Raw genomic sequence first — 26,896 nt, forward strand, 5'->3', positions numbered from 1 at the left:
CCTCTAGAAGGGTGACGCCTCCTAAGGCCTGAGCCCTGAGCACTCGGCTGGTTCTCCCCGAGCTTCTTCCTTGGATCCCTTCGACAGGGTCTTGTGTGCATTCATCAGCTTTGCTCCGTGGGCAGAAGGTACCGGGTTTAAAGCACTAAGACATAGGGACACTCCCCCTACTCCCGGACCCCCACTTAATTAAAGTCACTGGAGAGAGTGGATTCTGAGTCCAACCTTTGAAGGTACTCAAAGGGGGTGTAGTGCAGTGCCCCATACCTCCCAGTCTTTTTTTTTCTTTATTTTTTGGCTTCTGGGGGTCGCCCCAGAAATGCTCAGGAGTTCCTCCTGGCTCTGCACTCAGGAATTACTCCTGGCAATGCTTGGGGGAACCCTACGGGAAGCCGGGGAGCAGACCCAGGTCAGCCACGTGCAAGGCAAACGCCCTCCCCGCGGTACTCTCACTCCGGCCCCTCACCTCCTGGCCTTAACTTAGCTTAGTCAGGTGGTCGCAGACTACTCTGCAGTTACCAGATCGACCTGCTGTGGTTCCAAAGCCATTCGGCAACCGAGAAATCTTTCACTGCCCTAGGCTTTTTCCTTTGTGTCACCCGGGTCACGGTTTAGAACGCAGCCAGCCAGGCTTTGCAAGAGAATCCCAGGGCTGAGCCGGGCCTGGCTTGGCTCCCCCTAACATGGACAGTGCCTTTGGAGTCGCCCAGGGCCAGGGTCTTTGGATCCCGCCAGAGCTGAAGCATCAGCGGGACCAAGCTCTCTCTCTCTCCCCCTCCCCCCTTCACGTACCTAGGAGGCTAACCATCTTGAGGATCAGCAACTCAAAGATGCTGCTGACTGATGAGCCAATGAAACAGCTGGTTTAAGACGGACACGAGACAGCTCTGACTTAAAAGCCCGAAAAAGACGGTTTCCCGTGTGCGGTTGTGCCACCTTGAGGGCCCGAGACAGATCCAGCCAGGCCCTTCCTGCCTCTGCCCTGGGTTCAGAAGTCAGCAAGAAGGGCCGTGTTCCCCAAGAGGAGGACTTTCCGTGCTTCTTCTCTGGGGGGCTTGTCCCCCGCCCAGCAGCCTTGTGAACATCCCCCGGCCCTTCCCTTCCTCCCTGTGCCCGTAGCAACTGGCGTTTCTCTCTTTGCTCTGTTTCCGTTTCCGGCCACCCGGAACTCTCCGGGGCCCTGAGATTGGTTGGCTTGCACCATGGCCAAGGCCGATTCGAGAATATTCTGCTTCGCAGCCGGGCTTTAGAGGAATCAGAGCTGCTTCTTGTCCTGCCATGACCGTTTCTGCCCCCACCCCCACCCCCCACCCAACCCCGCCGCCACCTGCTCCGAGCAGAACTCCGAGCACTGTGAATGCGAACGTCAGGCCCAAGGCCCTTTAGTGAGCGAGTGTGAGTGTGACGCCCTTCTCTCTCTCTGGGATCCGTTGGCAGTTTGGAACATGTGTCTTCAAGACGCTTCCTCCAATCTCGGGACATTGAAGACGCCCCCACTAGCAAGGGATATGACTCAGCCTCTGGATTTCAGAGGCTGTGATGCTGTGTTTGGAGAGAAGCCCTGGGATAGAGCCACGGGTTTTCCCCATACTCTGCTTGTATTTTTTTTTTTTTAATGCTTTTAAAGAATCTCAGGGGCCTGAGTGATAGTACGCTGGTAGGGCATTTGCCTTGCACGCAGCCGACCTGGGTTCAATCCTCAGCATCCCACATGGTCCCTGGAACACCGCCAGGAGTAATTCCTGAGTGCTAGAGCCAGAAATAACTCCTGACCATTGCCCGGTGTGACCCAAACAACAACAAAAAAAATAAAATGTTAGGGCTGGAGAGGATAGTCCAGGATGAAAGGCCCTTTTGCCTTGCATGTGGCCAACCCCAGTTGGTTCCCTGGCGCTGCTTATGGTGTCTTGAACTCTGTTGGGCATGGCAAAAAAAAAAAGAATGGACGATTTCAAACTGCCCAGAGAGAAAACTCAGTGGGCTGGGAATACCTCGTCCCCTGAGCACCCTCAGGTATGCCCCCACCCCCGAAAACCTATTTTTTCTAACAGAAGTGTCGAGTGTCTCACATTAGACCCCAGCGTAGCCGTTTCCCAGACTCCCCGGCTCAGGGCCCGATCTCGCTTTGTCCGGTCGCTCCCTGCTTTCTTCCCCCTGGATTATTTTGCAACAGACCTCAGCTTCTGTGTTGTTGTCATTCCCCGTTGTCTATGTATTTTGAACGTGAATGTATTTTTTTACTGTTTTTTTTTTTCCGAAGCCAATACAAAATAAAAGTTTGAGAGAAAAATAAATAAATAAATAAACTCCGGTGTCAAGTGTCGAAACGGAAGCCCGGCGTCGTGCGTTCCGGGTCCCCCTCCGAATGTGTCCCTGCTCTCTGTTGCAGTGCAAGCCCGCGGGGAGCCCCAGCAGGTCCTCCAGCCTGAGCCTCACGGTGGAAAGTGCTCTAGAAAGCTTCGACTTCCTGAACACCTCGGACTTTGACGAGGAAGAGGAGGATGGCGAGGAAGTGTGTCACGGGGGCGTCGGGGCAGACTCCGTGTTCTCAGACACAGAGACGGAGAAGAGCAGGTGAGATCCGTGTCAGCTTCTGTTTCTCCCGGTGGAGGCGGGGTACGGGGGTGGGGGGTGAACCTTTCTGTTACTCTCTGATGGCACCGGTGACGCCTGGCTCTGCGCTCAGGGATCATTCCGGGGGTGCTCCAGGGACCATATGGGATGCCAAAGATGGACAACAGGTTAGCTGTGTGCAAGACCAATGCCCTCCCCGCTGGACTATGGCTCCAAGGCCCACTGGTGACAGCTTCTAAATAGGGTCTACCTCTTTTGTGTCGTTCAAGGGACATTGAGCTGCTGATTGGGGGCAGGGAGGTGTGTCCACACCCAGCTGTGCTCAAGGATCACTCCTGGTGGTGCTTGGGGGACTGCATGTGGTTTGGGGCTCGAACCACAGTGGGCAAGAGCCTTAACTCATGTACTGTCTCTCCAGCCCTGAAGGGCAGATCTTGGCATGAGTGTGTGTGAACATTGACGTGTGTGCGTGGAAAGCTTTTAGGGGTTCGGTGTCTGCGACGTAATTGATTCCAAACGAAGTCCACAGGCTTCTTCTGGAGAAGTCTCACTGGATAATCAATCACACTGATTTTCCATTGTATGGCCCCTTCTTGGTTTTTTGTTTATTTGGGTTTTTTGTAAGCTTTTATTTGTTTGTGGGGTGTTTTGTTTTTGTTTGGGGCCACACCCAGTGGTCTCAGGGCTTATTCCTGCCTCTAATACTCAGAAAAAAACAAGCTCCTGGAAGTTTGGTTTCTTATAGCCTAGTTCTTCCTCTCGGAGAACCTGGCAAGCTACCGAGAGTTTCCTGCCCGCATGGGAGAGCCTGGCAAGCTCCCCGTGGCGTTTTCATATGCCCAAACGAGTAACAACGATGGCTCTCATTCCCCTGACCCTGAAAGAGCCTCCAATGCGGCACTGTTGGGAAGGACGAGTAAAGAGAGGCTTCTAAAATCTCAGGACTAGGACGAAAGGAGACGTTACTGAGACCACTCGAGAAAATCGACGATCAGAGGGATGATGATGATGATGATGATGATGATGATGATGATGATGATGATGATGATGATGATGATGATGATGATGATTACTCAGGAATTACTCCTGGCAGACTCAGGGTACCATTTGTGATGCCAGCCATCAAATCCCATCAGCCTCATGCCAGGCAAACAGCCTCCCCACTGTGCTCTCTTTCCCCTGGCCTCTTCTTTCTAACCGGTTCCTTTGTAGAGTTTGGCTTTCCCCACCTTATTCACTCTGTGCCCTTTAGCCTAGAGGGGTTTTGCAACTATGAAGTGAAGCAAAGCTAGGTTCTAGCCCCCAAGGCACGTTTCCCCCCCCCCATGGAATGTAAGAAAGGATGACTCATAACTGGTAACTGGCCCTTGTCTGAGGTCCTGCAGGTGGGGGATGTGGCCTTGGAGAGTGGCGGGAGGGCAGGTAAAATATTGTACTTTCTCCGTCTTGCTCCCTCCGCATGGCTTTTATTTGCTTCTGTGCTTTGGCTTGGTTTGGGGGCCACGGCCAGCGGTGCTCAGGGCTTGCTCCTGGTTCTGTGCTCAGGGATCACACTGAGAGGTGCTCAGGGATCACACCGAGAGGTGCTCAGGGAACCAACCAGACACAGTGCCAGGGATTGAACCGGAGTTGACCATATTGAGATTTGCTGTATTATCTCTCTGGTCTGGTCCTATTGCACGTTTTTAGAACCAGGAAGTAAGGTACTTTTGGTAACTCTAGGTGTAACCCTGCACATAGTGTACACCAGAGAAATCGTGCAGGAGATAAGACAACTTGCTTGCCATCTGTGCAGCTGACCCTGATTCAATCCCTGGTACCACACTGGGTTCCCTGATCATGAACCTCGGGTCACTTACAGCACAGAGCCAGCAATAGTCTCAGCACTTCCTGTGTGGCCCACCCCTCCGCCCCCAAAACACACTAAAAAGAATCAGGGGCCAGAGGCTACTACCACTGGTAAAGTGCTTCCTCTGCACACAATTGACCTGGTTTGATCTTGACGCTCCCTGTGGTCCTTGAAGCTCCACCACGAGTGACCCTGAGCTCAGAGTCAAGCGTAAGTCTGAGCACCACTGGGTGTGGTCCAGAACCAAAATAATAGTAATAATCACAGTGAAACCTACTTCCATCGATTGCTGCCAAAAATAGACTTTTCTATAGGAAGAGGTAAATTTTCCACCATATTTTCCCTTGTGACATGTTATAAAAATAGACTCTCAACTCATAATGAGCCATGCAATCCACCTTCGCATGCTTTTGTCATTGATGATTGTAGGAGGGGTTATGTTATCCCTGCAGGGATTTTCCTTCAGAAATAAAAACAGGGTCCCAGAGTGTTAGTACAGCAAGATGGGTGGTTTCCTTGCACACAGCTGACCTGGGTTCCATCCTCAGCATAATATGGTCTCCCGAGTCCACCAGGATTAAGCCCTGAGTACTTCTGGGTGTGTCCAAAAAAAAAATAATAATATCACTGTCATCCCATTGCTCATTGATTTGCTCAAGCGGGCACCAGTAATGTCTCCATTCGTCCCTGTCACATTCAGGGTCAGGGGAATGAGGCCCATTATTGTTACTGTTTTTGGCATATTGAATATGCCACAGGTAGCTTGCCAGGCTCTGCTGTGGAAAAGTCTGCATCACTCTCTTCCGGGAGTTTTGTTTTATAGTCTCTCAATCTTAGGCCGTTGATGAGATTACATGGCGCCAGGGGCAGTTTGTGGATGTGACTGCCAAGCTACTGGAAAACTGGGGATCTGGGTGGAGGAGGTCCAGTCCCCATCTGAGCAGCCAACCTGCATCCCATGTGATCAGCCACAGGTCCTGCATGCCTGGGTTCCTCTGTCAGTTCCTTCATGGGTGAGGCTCATCTGACCGTGTGGAGAGTGGCCTTGAGCATGACTGTGGTTGGGTTCTGAAGGTTTTTGGCTGCTGGGGCTCTGCTTGGGGCGGGGAGGGAAACTCAACCCACCCCTCTCCGAGGGCAAGAGATTCTTAATAATAATAATAATAATAATAAAAAATAAAAACAAAACCAGAAAAACAAAAAGAAATAGAATGTACCCATTGAGCCAACAAGAGCCTAGAAAGGAAATGCATTGAATTTCTTGTGAAGGTTCTACCTCTCCTTCCTATGCAGAGATTTTTCTGTCCTAACTGAATTTGTGAAATGCTTCCTACCCAAAAGTCTTTCTGCACACCTGCGAGCTTAGGCAACGGCATGGTAGATTAAGGTCAGGCATTAGTGTAAGCTGTTTTCTTCCACCTATCCAGGCCCGTAACCACACAGCCATTCCAGTTGGTGTGCCTTTTATGGAACATTGATGTTAACCAGCTCTAAGATAATCAGACTTTATGTCATCAGAAGAATCAGGATCAATCATCTGTGTGTGCTACATAGGGTTTTTTTAACCCGGGTAGAAGCCAGTGTTTTTGCCTTGGAGATCCCTGGGAATCACAGCAGAGTATTTAAAGTCTCTAAGCTCTGGGGCTGGAGCGATAGTTCGGCAGGGAGGGCATTTGCCTTGCACGCAGCCAACCTGCATCCCATGTGATCCCCGAGCACTGCCAGGAGTAATTCCTGAGAGCAGAGTCAGGAGTAACCCCTGAGCATCGCCGCGTGTGACCCCCCCAAAAAAAAACCACCAAAAAAAATCATAGTTTCTCTAAGCTCTGATACCTCACCTTTTTATCTGTATTTTGGTTTTGGAGTCACCCCGGCAGTGCTCCCGAGGCTCTTCCCTGCCCCGTGCTCAGGAGTGACCCCTGGCAGTACTTGAGGTCCCATATGCAGTGGCGAGGGTGAGACCACGGCCAGCCATGGGCAGCGCAAGTACCTGACCTCCTCTGTGGTCTCTCTGGCCTCTGACCTTTTCTAAGTTTAGAGACTGGGGTGATGGAGTGGGGAGGGGCTGGCTTAGAACCAGAGCCTAACGCTGCCCTGTGCCACCCAGCTGTACCCACGTCTCTGCCCGTCTTGAGGCCATCGTTCCTTCTCTCTGTCGCATTCAATTCTTCGTCTTTGTTTGAGGGACACAGCTCGTGATGCACAGGGCTTACTCCTGGCTCTGTGCTCGGGGCTTACTCCTGGCGTTGCTGGAGGTGGGGAGGGTATACAGGATGCCAGGGATCAAACCCAGGTCAGCCTCATGCAAGACGTAAATAAGATTTTTAAGGTTTTTGAAGCCCTACCTGCTGTACTATTGCTCTGGCCAGCACCCATGTTCTTTTAAATAATACGATTTGATTATGAATGGGATGCCAGTTTATGGTGCAAGGAAAATGCCCCTGTCGTTACCACATTAGCACAATAGCGAGAGAGAGAGAGAGAGAGAGAGAGAGAGAGAGAGGGAGAGAGAGAGAAAGGGAGAGAGGGAGAGAGAGAGAGAAAGGGAGAGAGGGAGAGAGAGAGGGAAAGAGAGAGGGAGAGGGAGAGAGAGAGGGAGAGAGAGAGGGAGAAAGAGAGGGAGAAGGAGGGAGAGAGAGAGAGAGAGAAAGAGAGAGGGAGAGAGGGAGAGAGAGAGAGAGAGCACTCTACGCTCTGCCTCAAAAGACCCAAACACACAGTACAGGAGCCAGAGCAATAGGACAGTGGCGAGGGCTCGGATCTTGCACACGGCTGGCCAGAGTTCAGAGTTCGATCCCTGGCATCCCATCTGGTCCCCTGAGCACTGCCAGGAGTGATCCCTGAGTACAGAGCCAGGAGTAAGCCCTGAGCACAGCCAGCTGTGGCCCACAAACAAACAAACAAAACACAAAATTAAACACCCCGTTTAGCTTTCGTCCTGGGGGGAACATTCCGTTTCCAACTGGCAGCTTTGGGTTTTCCTTTTCTTCATCAAGGAGCAATTGATCTGGGGCCGGAGCGATAGCACAGCGGGGAGGGTGTTTGCCTTGCACACAGCCGACCTGGGTTCGATTCCCAGCATCCCACATGCCCCCCCACCCCGCCGAGCACCGCCAGGAGTAATTCCTGAGTGCATAAACCAGGAGTAGCCCCTGTGCATCGCCGGGTGTGACACACACACACACACACACACACACACACACACACACACACACGGAACGACTGATCTTAGCCCCAGGACAAAGCGTCAGTGGGTGATTTCTCCGTGTCTGTTGCTCTTAGGAAACCACCAGTACAGGAAACAGATTAATACCAAAGACATTTTTTTTTAATTTTAGATAAATTAAAGTAGTAGGTTTGGGCCAGAGCCATGGCTGAGCGGGCTCCCGAGTCGTGTCTCGGTCCCGGGATGTCGGGTTGTATGAGCTCAGGTACTCGGAGGCCAGTGCTCACCGGGTGCGGCGGAGTCCCGCGAGGGCTCGGAGGGCCGTGGCCCCGCTTCCCGCGCGGGCAGAAACAGCTGACCTGTGGCTCCTCCCCTGCCCCCACAGCTACCGCTCCATGCACCCAGAAGCCCGCGGCCACCTCAGCGAAGCGCTGACCGAGGACACGGGCGTGGGCACGAGCGTGGCCGGAAGCCCCCTGCCGCTGACCTCGGGCAATGAGAGCCTGGACCTCACCATCGTCAGACACCTGCAGGCCTGCACCCAGCTCGTCCAGGTGGGCCGGGCACCGGGAACGCGCGCGCTTCCCTCCGGCCACTCTGCCGGGACCAGGAGAGCCTGGGCGAGGAAACAGCGCGGGGGCCAGAGCAATATCACAGCGGGGTGGGCGCTGGCCTTGCACGTGGCTGACCCGGGTTCGATCCCCGGCATCCCAGAGGGTCCCGAGTGATTCCTGAGTGCAGAGCCAGGAGTGAGCCCTGAGCGTCGCCAGACGTAACCCAAAAAGCAAAAAAGGAAAAACAAAGAAAGAGTGTTGGTTGTCGGAACCAAATCGGGCACTCTCTGTGGGCCCAGGCTGCTTCTGTCAACCCTCCTGGTCCAGGCTTTGGGGGGCAGAGGGGGTCCCCGGTCCCGGGTTCTTATTCTCTCAGACAGGAGACGGGAATGTCTAAGGAGCATGGGAGGAGAGTTCATGAGCAGCGTGAGGGCAGCCAGTTCATGCACAGCCCCCTGAACCCGGGTTCTGGGGTCTCTGCAAAAAAGCATTTGAGGGGCCGGAGCGATAGCACAGCGGGTAGGGCGTTTGCCTTGCACGCGGCCGACCCGGGTTCGATTTCCAGCATCCCATATGGTCCCCTGAGCACCGCCAGGAGTAATTCCTGAGTGCATGAGCCAGGAGTAACCCCTGTGCATCGCCAGGTGTGACCCAAAAAGCCAAAAAAATAAATAAACAAAGAAGCATTTAAAGGAGAGCATGCAAGAATTAACGCAAGGACTTAGTTTCAAAGGCAGAGGGGGGTGAGTGAAGGAAGTTACACCCATCTGGGAAAGTAAAGTGTTTATTTAAGAGGAGTCCAGAAAGGTAGTAGAGCGGCTAGGGTGCTTGCCTTGCAAGTGAGTACCCGGGCCCTATTCCCACAGGCCACCCTCTACCAAAAAAAAATGAAATAAAAGAATAAATTTAAAATGAGGCTGGAGCGGTAGTACAGCGAGGAGGGTACTTGCCTTGCCCTCCGGCAACCTAGGTTCCATACCCAGCATCCCATGGGGTCCCCCGAGCCCCTCCAAGAGTGAGTCCTGAGTGCAGAGCCAGGAGGAAGCCCTGAGCACTGCCAGGTGTGGCTGAGAACCAAACCAAACCGTTTGTAGTGAGGCTAGTAGTACAGCTGTAACTCCCCGCCTCGCCCGCGGCGGGTGAAGACCTCTCATGAAATGGGATAAATCCACGGCTCACTTTGGGGGGGATGAGACTGGGAATGGGTGAGGGAGGGGGGGTTCTGCCGATCCCAACAGAATGAAGACAGCATCTGGGTTTGTCCTTTCAGCAAATCGTTTTCTCGAGCAAAACCCCCTTTGTGGCGAGGAACCTCCTAGAGAAGCTTTCGCGGGAGATCCAGGTGATGGAGAAGCTCGCGGCCATCAGCGATGAGCACGTCGGCAACGTCAGCTCGGTCATCGAAGGTGCGCCCCTCCCAGGGCCCAGCGTCCCCGCTCAGCGCCCCTCGGCCTGCCCCTGCCCGAGCTGCCCCGTCCGTCCCCTTCACGCCACACTCCAGCCTGCGGCAGCATCTAACCAAACACAGTTCCTCTTCCGGGCAGTCAGGCACCGGGACTCAGACAGCCTCTTGCTCCTTAGTCCTGAACTAAGTTCTGCCGTGTGCACTCGGGCTGCACGCTCCAGGACAGGCCCTACCCCTCACCACCTGACCACCGCTCCGCTCTACACACAGTGGACCCCACGCTCCCTGGGACAGTTTCTTTAATCATGTCAGTCTGTGTTCTGGGTAGGGATCACACACACGCATGCACACAGACACGCACACACACATGCACGCACACACACACATGCACACACACATACACATAGGCACGCACGCACACATGCACTCACACATGCATGCACACACACACATACACACATGCATGCACACACACATACACACATGCACGCACACACACATGCACACACACATGCACGCACGCACACATGCAGGCACACACATCCTCCTGCAGCACAGCTCTTAGATTCCATTATTCGTCCTTCAGAAAAATCTAGGTTTGACTCTCTTCCTGTGCATTTTGTTTGCCATAAAGCCAGCGGAGATGAGACGGTTGGAACCCCTCCCAAGAGATGTTTTCTCTGCTGTGTTTTCTGTCATCCAAAGCCGTCGCCTGGGCTTGTGAGACGCTGTTTTCACTCCCAGACCACATGAGTTTCTCAGCAGAACTTCTTTGTCCTTTAGACCATCTGTGAGCCACGCAGGGGACCTAGTGCTGATTCCAAATACTGTGTTTGCTGCTAGGGAGAACGGTGGGCTGGGGCTTGGGCTTTGCATGCAGGAGACTCGGTTCATCACCCTACCACAGAGACCCTGAGCACTGCCAGGAGTGACCCCCTGTAAATACTGAGCTTGAGTAGCCCCGGAGGAAGGAAGGGAGGGAGGGAGGGAGGGAGGGAGGAGGGAGGGAGGGAGGGAGGGAGAGAGGAAAGAAGGAGAAAAGAAAGAAAGAAAGAAAGAAAGAAAGAAAGAAAGAAAGAAAGAAAGAAAGAAAGAGAGAGAGAGAGAGAGAAGAAAGAAAGAAAGAAAGAAAAGAAAGAAAGAAAGAAAGAAGAAGAAAGAAAGAAAGAAAGAAAGAAGAAGAAAGAAAGAAAGAAAGAAGAAAGAAGAAAGAGAAAAGAGAGGAAGGAAGGAAGGAAGGAAGGAAGGAAGGAAGGAAGGAAGGAAGGAAGGAAGGAAGGAAGGAAGGGGGAGGGAGGGAGGAAAGAGGAAGGAGAGAAGGAAGGAAAGGAAGGAGAGAGGAAGGAAAGAAAGAAGGGAGAGAAAAGGAAGGAAGGGAGGAAGGAAAGAAGGAAGGAAGGAAGGTAGGAAGGAAGGAAGGAAGGAAGGAAGGAAGGAAGGAAGGAAGGAAGGAAGGAAGGAAGGAAGGAAGGAAGGAAGGAAGGAAGGAAGGAAGGGAGGGAGGGAGGGAGGGAGGGAAGGAGGGAGGAAGGAAGGAAGGGAGGGAGGGAGGGAGGGAGGGAAGAGAGGGAGGGAGGGAGGGAGGGAGGGAAGGAGGGAGGGAGGGAGGGAGGGAATAGACAGCTGGATAGAAAGCTGCACAGAGAGATAGATGGGTAGACGGACTCTTTAAAGACCCCACTGACGCCCCCCCACCGAGGCCCCTCTCTCCACTGGCTCCATTCATGCCAGGCTCACAGCTCTTCTCCCTTCCTAGCCATCCCAGAGTTTCACAAGAAACTGTCGCTGCTGGCCTTCTGGACCAAGTGCTGCAGCCCGGTGGGGGTGTACCACAGCTCGGCCGAGCGCGTCATCAGGCAGCTGGAAACCAGCTTCGCCCGGACTGTCAACAGGGAGTACCCAGGCCTCGCGGAGCCAGGTACCACGTGCCCCGAGCAGGGAAAGCGCCCGTCCTCCCATGGGGTGGGGGTGCCACGTGCTCGGAGCTCGGCCGTCGGGCAGGGCTGCTCCTGGAGGAGCGCCTTATTCCAAGAAAGACATCAGCATGTCTTCTTTTTTCCTTTTTTGGCTTTTTGGGTCACACCCATCTGTGCTCAGGGCTTCCTCCTGCTCTGCACTTGGGAATCACTCCTGGCAGTGCTCGGGGGACCCTCTGGGATGCCAAGGATCGAACCTGGGTCGGCCACATGTAAGGCAAACGCCCTCCCCGCTGTCCTGTCGTTCCGGCCCAGGCTTTAGCATGTCTTCATTGAGAGCAGCAGCGCCGTTGGTTAAATGCACGTGCCCCTGTGTTGCTATTTAGTTGTTTATTCAGATGTCACCCACGTGAAAGTGTTCCTGAACCACGTCTGACAGTTCCCCCAGAAGCTAAATGAGCCTCTGCCCCGGATGCGCTGACTCCAGTCCCAAATCCACCCGGTGAAATGTGTCCACGGTACCTCAGAGCCGGAGAGCTAGTACAGGACAGACGGCACTTGTCCGGCACTGCTTGGCCCTGGCTCAATCCTCCTCACCAGGGAGGGTCCCCTGAGCACCACCAAGTAGCCCCTGAGCACCGCAGAGCGTGGCCCAAAACCCCCCAAAAGGAAAACTTTGGGAGGTTGTAGCCCTGTTCCGTGTCCTGACCCAAGTGGCAGGTGTGTGGACATAACAGACCACGCGCTGGACACAGAAGATGATCACCTTGACTGCATCGTATACCATAATCAAAAGATGAATGAATGAGTGAATGAATGGATGGACGCGTGGATGTTTCTTCAGAGCTGCTTCCCTCTCTCTCCCAAACAGTGTTTCGGACCCTGGTGGCCCAAATCCTGGACCGGGCGGAGCCTCTCCTCTCCTGCAGCCTCTGCTCGGAGGTCATCACTGTGTTCCAGTATTACGGCTACTTCACCAGCCACGGGGTCAGCGACCTGGAGAGTCACCTGAGCCAGCTGGCCAAGCAAGGTGGGCTGTGTCCTCCCCACCCACGGCGCGTCACTCGGAACTGTCCCTGTCTCGCTTTTGAATCAGTTGTTTGATGGCGACCATCTCCTCCCCGTCCCCCCCCCCCGCCCCCAGACAAGAGCAAGGCAGAGACTCCATCTTTATTTTTAATGTAGAAGCACTGCTATTTATTCAGCCACTGATTAAGCTGATTAAATTGGGCATGAACTCCACATTACATTTTTAAAATTTTTTTTAATTTTATAAGTTAGTTCACAGTGTTTGATTACCTTCAATATTCAGACACCATCCCCACCACCATGACACCTTCCCACCATCAAATTCAAGTTGTTTCCATCCCAAGCTCCAAGCCCTGTCCCAAAACACAACCGAAATAGTCTATTTCGTATTATCTGTTATGAAGAACTGCTGAACATGCTTACAAAAAAAAGTTCATATAGGAAACAGTGTGAAGATTGTTCTATTTTGGCAGGAGCCATTAAGACATCCTATAGGATATCACTGCCATGTTATTAAAGTTTGGGTGATGTGAGCTTTGGTACATATATCTGAAAATATATATCACTGTCACTGTCATCCCGTTGTTCATCGATTTGAGCGGGCACCAGTAACGTCTCTCATTGAGAGACTTATTGTTACTGTTTTTGGCATATCAGATACACACAGGTAGCTTGCCAGGCTCTGCTGTGAGGGAAAATATATATATGCATATATATGTATATATATGTATATATATGTGTATATATATATATATATATATATTTCCCTCTATGATTTGTTGCCTACCCTCTGAACCCCACCAAATGTGGTGTGGTAATTAAGGTAAGTAGGGAGTGTTTTAGGATGTGTCACGTGACTGCAAAAGCAGCCGCGTGGTCCAGTAAAAAGATGTTTACTTGTATGTGAGGCTTAGCCCGAGCACACGGGGGAGTGTCCTTGAGCATGGCGGTGGCTGGTGGTGGAGGTTTTTGGCTGCCGGGGCTGGGTCCCTTGGGTGGGAAGGGGTCTCACCCCGCCCCCCCTCTGGGGCACCCCATGTGAAACAGCCTGGTGCGGCGTCCGGTGGCATGGTTACGGGGGCTCATATTGTGCTCCCTTTCGGGAGGAGAACTGCTGCTGTTTACTCAGCCACTGATTAAGCTGATTGAAGCAGGCATGAACTCCACATGACTTTCTTTTTAATTTTTAAATTTTTTCATAAAGTTGTCCAAAATAATTGTTTATATTCAGTATTTCAGCACCAATCCCACCCTCTTCGCACCTTCCACCGCCATGCCTTTGAATCTTCCCACCACCACCCCAGCCTGCCCCTTAAGCAGATGCTAAATAATTTATTTTGTATTGCTTGCCATGAATTGTATCAGGTGTCACGTGCCCACAAAAGCGGCTGCGCACTCCTGGAATCCTAAAATTTTTAAATATTTGGGGTCCGGAGACATATCTGTGGCGTGTTGCCGTCTTGCAACATTCATTTGTGAATCATGGCCGTTAATGCACTTACTTAAATGCCCTGCTTTTGATCTCTCTCGAGATTTACTTGTGGGTCTCTGAAGCAAGACCGATCACTGAGCTTGTTTAGATGAGCCAGAGGTGGTTTGTGGGCGTGACTCCCACATACCTAACTTTTGGCCACTTAATTTCTCAGGAAATCTGGTGCCAAGTTGTTGGCGTCCAGCCAGAGGCACAGCGGCAGTTTTGGGGTACCAGGAAGCCTGAAGGCACCCTGAGACTGCTGATGCACTCGCCCCGCAGATGTAGGTTGACCTGCCGGGTGGCACCAGACCCCCAGACTTCATCTTTTCAATGGCTTATTTAACGTTACTTCACCTGCTAGAGCAGAGAGACAATCCCGGGTTTAAGCTTTGCAATGAGCCAATTCCTGCTTTAGTTTCTAAGCACCTCCAGGACTGACCCCTGACCTCTGAGCACTGCTGGATGCCTCCCCACCCCCACCCCCAAAGGAAAACCCAGCAATGAACCTGGGAGTAGACCCAAGCATTGCCAGGTGTGTCCCAATAAACCAACTCACCCAAGACCGGGAGAGATAGGACAGCCCACAGGGCACTGATCCTGCACACACTCAATCTGGGTTTGACTCCTGGTGCAACATTTGGCCCCTGGAGTCCCACCCCCAGGAATGATCCCTGAGCATAGAGGAAATGACCCCTCCAAAATTGGTGATTAGGGGCTGGAATGCTAGTACAGCGGGAAGGGCGTTTGCCTTGCATGTGGTTGACCCGGGTTCGATCCCCGGCATCCCATATGGTCCCCTGAACACTGCCAGGAGTAATTCTTGAGTGTAGAGCCAGGAGTAACCCCTGTGCATCACTGCAAGTGACCCAAAAAGCCAATAAATAAATAAGTAAATAAAAAAAAGATAAGTCAAAATCAGTTATTAAATGAATCAAGAGCGTCAGCAGTAAGTGGAATCCAGTGTGCGGGTGGAGAGCGGCTTTCTGTAAATCCCTTCTGTAAACACACCCACGCCCGAGCACGCCTGCGGGGAGGGCAGGAGTGAGGCGTGTGCTCTAGGGGCAGACAGACAGTTGGCACAACCCAGGCAGCTGCAATTTGTCTGACCTAACCTGGCCTTAGCACTTCTCTTCCCAGAACGAAAATCCCTGCCCCGGCACGTCTGACGGGAATTAGCGAGACCGTGGGAGGGAGAAAATCTGCCCCAGCGCCACCCCAGCCTGAAAGACCGGGGCGCGTCTCGGCCCCAGGAACCAGGATTAGCACCGAGCGGCAGGAGGGGAGAGAGAAGCACCCGGCCGTGCTCAGGGCTTACTCCTGACCTTGCGCTCAGGAATTATTTCTAGCAGTGCTCAGGAGCTCGGGGATCCCAGGGGTCGAACCCGGGGCAGCCCCGTGCCAGGCAAGTGCCCTACCCACTGTTCTGTCGCTCCAGCCCTGAGAGTTTTTGAGACAGCAATGGATTTCAGAGATCAAACTTCATGCCTTATATATGAGAAGCTCTGGGTTTGATCCCATCACAATAATAATAATAATTATTATTATTATTAATGTACATAAGGATAAAATTAATTTTTAATTATAATTACCATTTATAAAATCTTTTTTTTGTTTGTTTTTTTTGGGTCACACCTGGCGATGCACAGGGGTTACTCCTGGCTCTTCACTCAGGAATTACCCCTGGCGGTGCTCAGGGGACCATATGGGATGCTGGAATTAGAACCCGGGTCCGCCGCGTGCAAGGCAAACACCCTACCCGCTGTGCTATCGCTCCAGCCCCACCATTTATAAAATATTATATCCCGATTTATTGTTTTCTGTTTGTTTGGGGGGCCACACCTAGCTTTACTCAGGGCTTATTCCTGGCTCTGTGCTCGGGGGTCCTGAGGAGTTTAAGGGACCATATGTGATGGGGCCAGAGCGATAGCACAGCGGGTAGGGCGTTTGCCTTGCACGCAGTCGACCCGGGTTCGATTCCCAGCATCTCATAGGGTCCCCTGAGCATCGCCAGGGGTAATTCCTGAATGCGGAGCCAAAAATAACCCCTAAGCATCGCCAGGTATGATCCAAAAAGACCAAAAAAAAAAAAAAAGACCATATGTGGCACCAGGGATTGAACATGGGTCTTAAACTTGCCAGTGCCTTACCTGCTGTCCAGTCTCTCCTTATATCCTATTTTGAACTGGCTATCAGAGCTCATGTATTAATTCTTTGCAATGATTATCAGCTTTATTCATAGGTAGTTGAGTCTCAGTTGAGTCTCAGTGTTTGGTGTAATTTTGGTTTGGCTTGGCTTTGGGGCCACACTCAGCAGTGCTTGGGGATTACGCCTGACTCCGTGCTCAGGGAGCACTCCTGACAGGGCTCAGCACCATGTCAGCTATTGGGGGTCGCCAGAGCCCTACCCATTGTACTATCTCTCTGGCCCTCATGTATATGTTCAGTGTGCATGGGACTTTACTGCTGGAAGGTGACCTCTACTTTTGCTTCTCCCTCACCCTAGTTTCCATGGTGCAGACCCTGCAGTCGCTAAGAGATGAGAAGCTTCTGCAGGCCATGAGTGACCTGGCTCCCAGCAGCCTCCCGGCCCCGCAGGAAGTGCTCAGGACGCTGGCCCTGCTGTTGACCGGGGACAACAGCGAAGTGTGTGAGGCTGTGAGGCTGCACTTGGCCGCGGCTTCCAGAAACAAGCATTTCAGGGAAAAGGTGAGGCCCGGGGTCCCAGACTCCAAGCCGTACTTGCTTAACCTCTGCCGGTTACTGATCATCTTTTGCCAACTCTTATTTTCTTTTTCCTCCTTGATATCTGTGTGTTTCTTCCAAAACTCTAGAGGTCTGCTCGAAACAGATGCCAGTAAGCCCAGGGAAATTTAGTAAATATTCTGGTTCTTCCTGTGTATAATTAGCATCCATGTATGGTTCCTCTCTTAAATAGAGCATGATTTTTGGTTATTATTGGGTTTTTTTTTTAACTTGGGGGCCACACCCAGCCGTGCTCAGGGCTCATTCCTGGCACTGCCTTGGGGATCACTTCTCAGGGGGCCGGGGGGGCTCATAGGCAGGGTGGGGGTGTAACAGGTGTCAGCTGTCTGCAAGGCAAGAGCCTTAATCCAAATACTAGCTCTGGAGCAAGATTTGGGTTTTGATTTTGGTTTTGGGGGTGATTTGGGTTTTTTTGGGTTTCTTTTTTTGTTTGTTCTTTTGTGACCCCTTTTTCCTTTTTTTTTTTTTTTTTGCTGGGTTGGGGGCCACATCTAATGGTGCTCAGGGCTCACTCCTGGCTCTGTGCTCAGGAACTACAGAGAAGACTCTGAAGACCCTGTTGGATCTGGGGCTGACGCCGGGTCAGCTGCCGCAAGGCAATGCCCTGCCCGCTGTGCTGTGGCTCCAGCACCCATTCACCCTTCACCCCCACCCCCTCCCCTTGGTTGGTTGCCAGTGTCCACAAATGTGTTACTGTTTTATTTTCTCTGTTCAGACGCCTTGTTTCCTTCTAGTGCACACACAGCTGGAACCACCCGTTATTTGTCCTTCTCCTTCTGACTTCTTCCCGTTTTGCATAATCTCTTCCAATTGCTTTTTGTTCCAGATGTCAAACTGTTGTCTTCTTATTACAGCTGAATAAACAGCACTTCATTCATTAGAGGATAATATACTCAGCACCTCATTCACTCATCACAGCTGAATACACTCCGCACTTCATTCATTCATCATAGCTGAGTACACTCAGCACTTCATTCATTCATCATAGCTGAATACACTCAGCACTTCATTCATTCATCACAGCTGAATACACTCAGCACTTCATTCATTCATCATAGCTGAGTACACTCAGCACTTCATTCATTCATCATAGCTGAATACACTCAGCACTTCATTCATTCATCACAGCTGAATACACTCAGCACTTCATTCATTCATCATAGCTGAGTACACTCAGCACTTCATTCATTCATCATAGCTGAATACACTCAGCACTTCATTCATTCATCACAGCTAAATACACTCAGCACTTCATTCATTCATCATAGCTGAATACACTCAGCACTTCATTCATTCATTATAGCTGAATGCACTCAGCATTTCATTCCTGGTGAATCATGGTTGTGCTACACAAATGCTCAAGAGGGGTTTAATTTAAAGTATTATCAATTGGGGCCGGAGTGATAGCACAGCGGGTAGGGCGTTTGCCTTGCACACGGCCGACCCAGGTTCGATCCCCAGCATCCCATATGGTCCCCCAAGCACTGCCAGGAGTAGTTCCTGAGTGCAAAGCCAGGAGTAACCCCTGAGCATCGCTGAGAGTGACCCAAAAAGCAAAAAAAAAAAAAGTATTATCAATTATTTTTAAGTTTCAGGAAGTATGTTTTCAGAGAGACTAATCTTTTTCTTTTTCTTTTTCTTTTCTTTTTTTTGGCTTTTTGGGTCATACCTGGCGATGCACAGGGGTTACTCCTGGCTCATGCACTCAGGAATTACTCCTGGCTGTGCACAGGGACCATATGGGATGCTAGGAGTCGAACCCGGGTCGGCCGCATGCAAGGCAAACACCCTACCTGTTGTGCTATTGCTCCAGCCCTGAGAGGCTAATCTTTAAACCCCGAAGCTCTTAGGAAGGGTAAATAAAGAAAAAGCGTGGGAAGCAGAGAAGAAGATAGAGAAGTTGTGTGCTAAATAAAGCTCCTCCACTTTATAGTTTAAACAACGACTGACCCTGAGGGTCAGATGCCACTTAGCTCTGCAGAAGGTTAAGTAAAATGGGGCTTTTATTAGTGCTGTTACTTATAATAGTCAGACAGTGGAAACCATCCAAAAGTACATCAGCGATTCATAAATGAAATATGGTGCCGAAGCCCTGCAGTGAAATATTTTCAACTTTGGACCAGAGAGATAGTACGGGGGTAGGGTGCTGCCTGGAGCGCCAACACCCCTGTTTAATCTGGGGCATCACATATGCTCCCCTGGTACCACCAGGTGTGGCCCACTGCAGCCACCGCCAGCACAAGAAATAAAGGAAGAGAGAAAGAGAGAAAGAAAGAAAGAAAGAAAGAAAGAAAGAAAGAAAGAAAGAAAGAAAGAAAGAAAGAAAGAAAGAAAGAAAGAAAGAAAGAAAGAAAGAGAGAGAGAAAGAGGAAAGAAAGAGAGAGGGAGGGAGGGAGGGGGGAGGGAGGGAGGGAGGAGAAAGAAAGAGAGAAAGAAAGAAAGAAAGAAAGAAAGAAAGAAAGAAAGAAAGAAAGAAAGAAAGAAAGAAAGAAAGAAAGAAAGAGGGAGAGAGGGAGGGAGGAAGGAAGGAAGGGAGGAGAAAGAAAAAGAGAAAGATAGGAAGAAAGAAAGAAAGAAAGAAAGAAAAAGAAAGAAAGAAAGAAAGAAAGAAAGAAAGAAAGAAAGAGAAAGGAAGAGAAAGAAAAGAAAGAAAGAAAGAAAGAAAGAAAGAAAGAAAGAAAGAAAGAAAGAAAGAAAGAAAGGAAAGAAAGAAAGAAAGAAAGAAAGAAAGAAAGAAAGAAAGAAAGAAAGGAAAGAAAGAAAGAAAGAAAGAAAGAAAGAAAGAAAGAAAGAAAGAAAGAAAGAAAGAAAGAAAGAAAGAAAGAGAAAGAGAAAGAAAGAAAAGAAAGAAAAGAAAGAAAGAAAGAGGAAGGAAGGAAGGAAGGAAGGAAGGAAGGAAGGAAGGAAGGAAGGAAGGAAGGAAGGAAGGAAAGAAAAAGAAAAATTTTTCAAGATAAATAGGAAAGGCATAGTGGCATATGCTGGATGCGTGAAACTCAGAAATACTGTGCTAGGTGAAAGAGTGAGAAACAGCAAGTTATCACATTGTTCTGCCTCTCTGAGACGGAGAGTAGATGATTGGTTTCCAGGGCCTGAAGGGCAGAGACCAAGGCAACACCTGCCAAGAGGGCAGAGAATGTTCTGGAATTATAAGGGAGTGGCGATAGTCTGTAATTCTCCTACAGACCACTTGAGGGCCCCCGGGAGACAGCTCGGCAGTCCGGGACACATGCCTTGCATGCTCTGGGCCCTGTGTTCCATGCCTGGCATTGCAAGACCCCCACCCCACGCCATCCCGCCGACATACACATCCCCTCCAAGGTGGCCCTTTCTTTGCTGGGCCCAAACCTCAAGCCCAGTCGAGTGATCTCCGTGCTCCTTGAGCACTCTCCGGAAGCCCCTCCCCCCCCAAAACTGAAACTCCAGGAGTCGATACACTTCCTTTGATTTCTTTGCAGTGCAGGGATGGATGGAAAGCGGGGTCTTAAACATGCCAAGCACACGCTCTGCCGCCTTGGTGCTTGGGCGATGCACACGAGGGGGCTCTTGTGGAAAACTGGGAGAACCGGGCAGGCTGAACCGTACCTGGGGCTGCCCCTTGCAGGGCTCTCGCGGCATCTCGTGACCAGCCCGTCCTCCGGTGGCTGACCCCCACTCAGCTCTGTCATCAGCGTTGGGGACGCCCTCAGCCATGCTGGTGCGCGCTGGTGCAGGAGGTACCCAGCGCCCAGGGGCTGGAGAGGGAATCGACTTGTGCAAGAAGCGCGGACTTGGAAGGCTGGAGAGATAACCAAGTGGGTGAAGTGCTTGCTTGCCTTGGACACGGCACTGTCCCCGAGCACTGCCAGGAGAGATCCATGAGCACAGAGCCAGGAGTAAGCCCTGAGCATCGTCGGATGTGGCCAAAAACCAAATCAACATCAATAAAAACAAAACATGGGTTTTTTTTCCCCCTTTTTCCAATTTTTTGGAGGAGGCTCACACCTGGCAGTGCTGAGCCTGGCTTTATGCTCAGGCATCACTCCTGGAGGACTTGGGGAGAACCAGTGGGGCTCCAGGGATTGAACCTGGGTGGGACACGTGCAAGGCAAGCGCCTTACCCACTCCTCCATCTCTCCAGCCCAATGTTTGGGGTTTTGTGGTTTTTTTGGCTTTTTGGGTCACACCCGGCAATGCACTGGGGTTACTCCTGGCTCTGCACTCAGGAATTACTCCTGGCAGCGATTGAGGGACCATGTGGGGTGCTGGGAATCGAACCCGGGTCAGCCGCGTGCAAGGCAAACTCCCTACCCGCTGTGCTGTCGCTCCAGCCCCCAGTGTTTTGGTTTTATGCTGTCATTTATCTCAGGAAATAAGAATACGACATACAGTACCTACACGTCACATGTGATACATACAGTATATTGTGTGTAAATTTACATATGTATTAGAGCAGATATAATACACACAGCCCTCTCACAGACAAATCCTGATGTGTCCGGCGTCCCCCCTCTTCCAGGCCTTGCTCTACTACTGTGAGGCGCTGACAAAGACGAACCTGCAGCTCCAGAAGGCGGCGTGCCTGGCCTTGAAGAGCCTGGAGGTAACGCCCGCCTCGGCGCCCTGCCCCCGCCCTGCCCCCGCCCTGCCCCCGCCCTGCCCCCGCCCTGCCCCCGCCCTGCCCCCGCCCGGAGAAACCAGCAGAGTCCTTCCGCCCCGACTCCTGCCTGGCCCTTTCCCCTCTCCTAGGCAATACGTATTGATTGGGGGGGCGAGGGGGGCTTTTGAATCTCTAAAGAGTAACTCAATGTCTCTTTCTTTTGTTCCTGCCAATAAATTTCAGAAAACAGTTGTTTATTTTCTGCAACACACACACAATAATAATAATAATAATAATTTTGCCTAAGGATCCATATTAGAGAAGTATGTCTTATCCCCAAAGAGATGATAGGATGATTCCACCAATTTTGTTTTGTTTTGGTTTTTGGTTGTTTTGGTTTTTTATTTTGTTTTGCTTTTTTCTGCTTTTTGGGTCACACCTGGCGATTCACAGGGGTTACTCCTGGCTCTGCACTCAGGAATTACCCTTGGCAGTGCTCAGGGGACCATATGGGATGCTGGGAATCGAACCCGGGTCAACCGCGTGCAAAAGCCCTACCTGCTGTGCTACTGCTCCAGACCGATTTTGTTTTGTTTTATGGTCAGAAAATGTCAGGAACAAATGAAGTTTGTTTTGTTTTGTTTTGTTTTTTGTGTCACAATTGGTGATGCACAGGGGTTACTCCTGGCTCTGCACTCAGGAATTACTCCTGGCGGTGCTTGGGGGACCATATGCGATGCCAGGAATTGAACTTGGGTTGGCTGCATGCAAGGCAAATGCCCTGTCCTCTGAACTATGGTTCCAGCCCAAATGAAGTAATTTTTTCATTTGAAATTAACTCTAGTCACAAATCCCCTGCTCCCTTCCCAAGGGCTATTTCAGTCAGCAGAGCACCATCCTTACTGCCTGTCAGAGGTGGTCTTAGAGAGAAAAAAAACTGTGCCCTCCTTCCAAAACCAAAACAAAGCAAACCATAAGACCAAAGTGCCAGCCAACTGTCTCATGGGACCGGGACAGAAATGTCAGAGAACTGTTTTCTCTATTTCCTCCCTGTAGGCTACCGAGAGCATTAAAATGCTGGTGACTTTGTGTCAGTCCGATACTGAAGAGATCCGCAATGTGGCCTCGGAAACCCTGCTGTCTCTTGGTGAGTTAGGTTGTTTCTGTGGGTTGGGTTGATGGTTGCGGGCTTGATGACGTCTGACACTCTGGAAAGGAATGCGAAGGAGAAGTTTCTTGGGTCAGTCCCCTTATAGGCTCTCTGGTCACACACACACACACACACACACACACACACACAATCACACACATGCACAGTTGGAGCATCTGGGTGTCAGGGCCGAGTGTGTAGATGGCTTCATCAGTCTCTGTAGTCCTTGGAATCAAGAACATGAAAGTTGGGGCTGGAGCAATAGCACAGCGGGGAGGGTGTTTGCCTTGCACGCGGCCAACCCAGGTTCGATTCCCAGCATCCCATATGGTCCCCCGAGCATCGTCAGGGGTAATTCCTGAGTGCAGAGCCAGGAGTGACCCCTGTGCAAAGCCTGAAGGAGAGGCAGGAGGTCTGGAGCCAGGCTGGGCTGCCCGTGGGGGTGGCCTTGAGAACAGCGATGGTGAAGCTGACAAGGATGCCCAAAGCTCTTCGCCGTCTTCACCTGGGCACACCTGAGCCCTGACACTGAATTGTCTGTTTCATTCTGGAATATTCAGAACCTATCATCTTCACTTTACTTTCAAAAGGTTCATATCTAGCAGATTTAATTTGGGGAGAAAGTCGGTGGGTGGAGTGAGGCTTTTCAACTCTGAATATATATATACATATATATGTATATATACCTATTATATACTATAGATCTTATATGTATTTATATATTTTATACATATTATACAATATATTTTAGATATTATATCATATGTTATACATATTTTATATATACATATTTAGTTTTCTTATTTTACTATCTCCTAACACTTTATCACGTTCTTGTTTGTTTTTCCTTTTTTCTTTTCTATCATGTTCTCAAAGTATGAAAACCCTACTAGGCTCCTGAAAGATTTTTCTGGGGGTGATTTGGGGTCTTTGGTGATCCCTGGCAGTGCTAAGGGAGCCCTGTGCCGTGCTGGGGGTCTCATCTGGGTCAGCCACGTGCATGGCCTGGGCCTTATCCCTCTGGTGCCATACAAGTTCTGAAGTATAATCCAGGCAGCAGTACTGGTTGGGAGAAAGCCATCCTCGTTTGACTCTGGCGGCTTAATCAGGTCAGGGAGGATCTCATGGTACTTATAAACACCCTTAAGATCCCATTTATTGGGGCTGGAGTGATAGCACAGCGCGTAGGGCGTTTGCCTTGCACACAGTTGACCCAAGTTCGATTCCCAGCATCCCATATGGTTCCCCGAGCACCACCAGGGGTGATTCCTGAGTGCAGAGCCAGGAGGAACCCCTGTGCATCACCGGGTGTGACCCAAAAGAGCAAAAAAAAAAAAAAATCCATTTATTGGGGTCAGATCAACAGTCCAGCAGGTTGGGTGTTTTTCTTGCGGTGGCAAACAGGGTTGAGACTGCAGCATCCCATGTGGTCTCCGAGCCCACCAGCAGTGAGTACAGAGCCAGGGGACCGTGTGCGGGGCCAGGGAGCAAGCCAGCATCGGCTGCACACAAAGCAAACGCCTGACATCCCATCTCAGGCCCAGCAATGACTGAATTCTTTTCAACTCCGCCAGCGTGTTATTTATCTGAGCTTCTTTCCCCCTTACACGTCCAGCAGAGCACTGAAGGCAGGCAGAGGCGCGGCAGCAGGACCCGTTTCTTGCCTGTTTGAGCTGGGGCACTGCCTGGGCAGCCCCCCCAGCCCACCGCCCTCTCACCACTGCCCACGGGTCACCGTATTAGCAGCTTCGGGGACTCACCAGGCCTCTCTCATATCCAGTTGTTGTTTTATTTGGAGGGGTGAGGGCGTGTTGTTGTTATTCGGGTGTTTTTTGTTTGTTTGTTTTGGTTTGGTTTTGGTTTTAGGGTCAGACCTGGCGATGCTCGGGGGTTCATGCTCGGGGGTTCATGCTCGGGGGTTCGTCCTGACTGCACTCAGGAATCACTCCTGGCAATGCTGGGGGACCATATGGGATGCCGGGGTCAAACCTGAGAGGGCCGAGGGCAAGGCAAGCGCCCTCCCTGCGGGACTGTCGCTCCAGCCTTTGTTCTGAGCTCCGCCTCATCACTGAGAACATGGCACTCCCTGGTCGATGCCGATCCACATGCGAGAACTGAACTCGAGGTTATGAATCTTCTTTGATCCTCATATATATAGATCCTCGTTGTTGTCTTGGGCTGGAGTGATAGCACAGCGGGTAGGGCGTTTGCCTTGCACATGGCCAACCTGGGTTTGATTCCTCCGTCCCTCTCAGAGAACCTGGCAAGCTACTGAGAGTATCTTGCCCGCACGGCAGAGCCTGGCAAGCTCCCTGTGGCGTATTTGATATGCCAAAAACAGTAACAAGTCTCACAATGGAGACGTTACTGGTGCCTGCTCGAGCAAATCAATGAGCAACAGGATGACAGTGACAGTTGTTCTTTTCATCTTATTGAGTTAACCATGATTCATAACCGTGTATATATTTGAAGCAGGTAGGGTCAGGGCCAGAGAGATAGTACAGGGATTAAGGCACTTGCCTTACGTGTGGCCAGTCCTGGTCCAATCCCTATCATTACCTTGTCCCCCAGAGATCCCCCCCAGGAGTAATCCCCACCTTGAGCAAAGAACCAGGAGAAAGCCCTGAGCATACCAGGTGAGGCTCAAAATTTAACAAAACAAAACAAAACCAAAAAAAAAAAATACAGGCCAAACTCTTTTATATGTAAAATGTACCTGAAAATTTAAAAATATCCTTTTTCCCTAGCCCCCTTCCAAAAGTAAACAGACCTGGGAACCCTAGAGATCGTACCGTAGATAGGACGTTTTACCTTGCACCAGCTGACCTGGGTTTGCGCCTCTGCATCCCTCTATGGTCCTCTGAGCCCGCTAGGAGTGATTCCTGAGTTGAGAGCCAGGAGTAAGCACCAAGCATCACTGGATGTGGCCCCAAAGAAAACAACCCAAAAAACAAGCCAGACCTGGTTTGTGGAAGGGCTCCTTCCTGCTTGTAGAACCTACCCTGGATTGTAGAATCCCTGACGGGTCTCTGTAAAGCCTCCCCATCTCAGTCTGTTTCCTTCCTTCCTCCTCCCTTCTGCCCCGTTTGAGGCATTATGGTTTGCAGTATAGGTACTGAGAGGTTATTAGGTTTGTTCCTTTACCTGTTTCATGGACGCATTTTGTAGGATATGAAAAAAAAAAAACACCATGATGTGAGACCAGTATCCAAGGGCCAGGAGGATTGGTTCACAGTTGGAAACCTGCCTCAAATTCTGGGGGAGAAGGCAGTGGGGGTAGAGAAGGGACCACCAGGACAAAGATAGTTGGAAACGACCACGATGTGTTTAAATATAGCTGAGTAGCTTCTGAGCCCAAATTCCAAAGCTTGTATTTGACATTTATGAAGGGCATTTAGAGCTCAATATTTAATGTGTGGAGGTAAACCAGACTGAAATCCTTCATGCACTTAAAATAGAACCCATATGACTTCGCAGGAATAAATCTAGCGTGAAATTATAGACATCACATGGCCATGGCGGGTGGCGGGCAGAGAGAGAGTACAGGACCTAAGGCACTGGCCTTGCAGGCAGCTGACCCCGGTTAGATCCCAGCACCACATGTTTTTCCATCAGGGCTTGCTCCTTAGTACAGAGCTAGGACGAGCCCCGAGAACAGACGGATGTGGCCCAGCCCTCCTCCCTGCCCCCAATAGCCACAGGGTTGCTATTTCACTTCGAGTTAGTCATCTTTCATTCTCTGACATTAGCTCATCGGTGCTTGGTTATTCGAACTATTGTCTAGAAAAACACTAGGGCTGGAGCAATAGTACAATGGACAGAGCATTTGCCTTGTATTCAGCCAACCTGGGTTTGATCCTTAGTACCACATCTGGTCCTCCGAGACCCCTAGGGGAGATCCCCGGGCACAGAACCAAGAGTAAGCCCTGAATACCACTGGTGTGGCCCAAAGACAAAAAATAGAAAATGACATAACTAATAACAACAGAGAATAATTTCTTTTCATCTTACTAAATTTTAATTTTTTAAATTTTCTTTCTTAGTGACTAAAGAATTAATGAGAAAGGGAAATAGACAATATTCTGTTTTTCTTATGACTTTGTGAAATCTTAGAATTGAAAGATATCTTTAAAAGCCATTTCAGTGATCCTGTATTTTTTTTTTACTTTAAGTAAATATGTATTCTATATTAGGAATAGATTAAAGACACACAGAAAAATTCCATCTTCTCAATAATGTGATACTTGATCTTTTCTTTTTTTTGGCGGGGGGGGGTCACATCCGGCATTGCACAGGGGTACTCCTGGCTCTGCACTCAGGAATTACTCCTGGTGGTGCTTGGGGGACCATATGGGATGCTGGGAATCGAACCCAGGTTGGCCGCATGCAAGGCAAACGCCCTCCCCGCTGTGCTATCACTCCAGCCCCCAATGATCC

At 50.6% G+C, this 26,896-nt stretch overlaps 1 protein-coding gene across 1 annotated transcript in view; it reads left to right on the forward strand.

The window, feature by feature from the left end:
* The window catches only part of RIPOR2 (RHO family interacting cell polarization regulator 2), a 139,049-nt gene that overhangs the window by 109,754 nt on the left and 2,399 nt on the right, over positions 1–26,896 (forward strand). Inside the window, 8 exon segments of the mRNA XM_055124317.1 lie at positions 2,390–2,574; positions 7,975–8,143; positions 9,414–9,549; positions 11,305–11,466; positions 12,336–12,494; positions 16,471–16,673; positions 21,229–21,312; positions 22,366–22,456. Coding sequence (XP_054980292.1) covers positions 2,390–2,574; positions 7,975–8,143; positions 9,414–9,549; positions 11,305–11,466; positions 12,336–12,494; positions 16,471–16,673; positions 21,229–21,312; positions 22,366–22,456 — 1,189 coding nt within the window.

This window comes from Sorex araneus, chromosome 2 (genome assembly GCF_027595985.1).
Source record: "Sorex araneus isolate mSorAra2 chromosome 2, mSorAra2.pri, whole genome shotgun sequence".
In the NCBI taxonomy this organism is placed as follows: domain Eukaryota; kingdom Metazoa; phylum Chordata; class Mammalia; order Eulipotyphla; family Soricidae; genus Sorex; species Sorex araneus.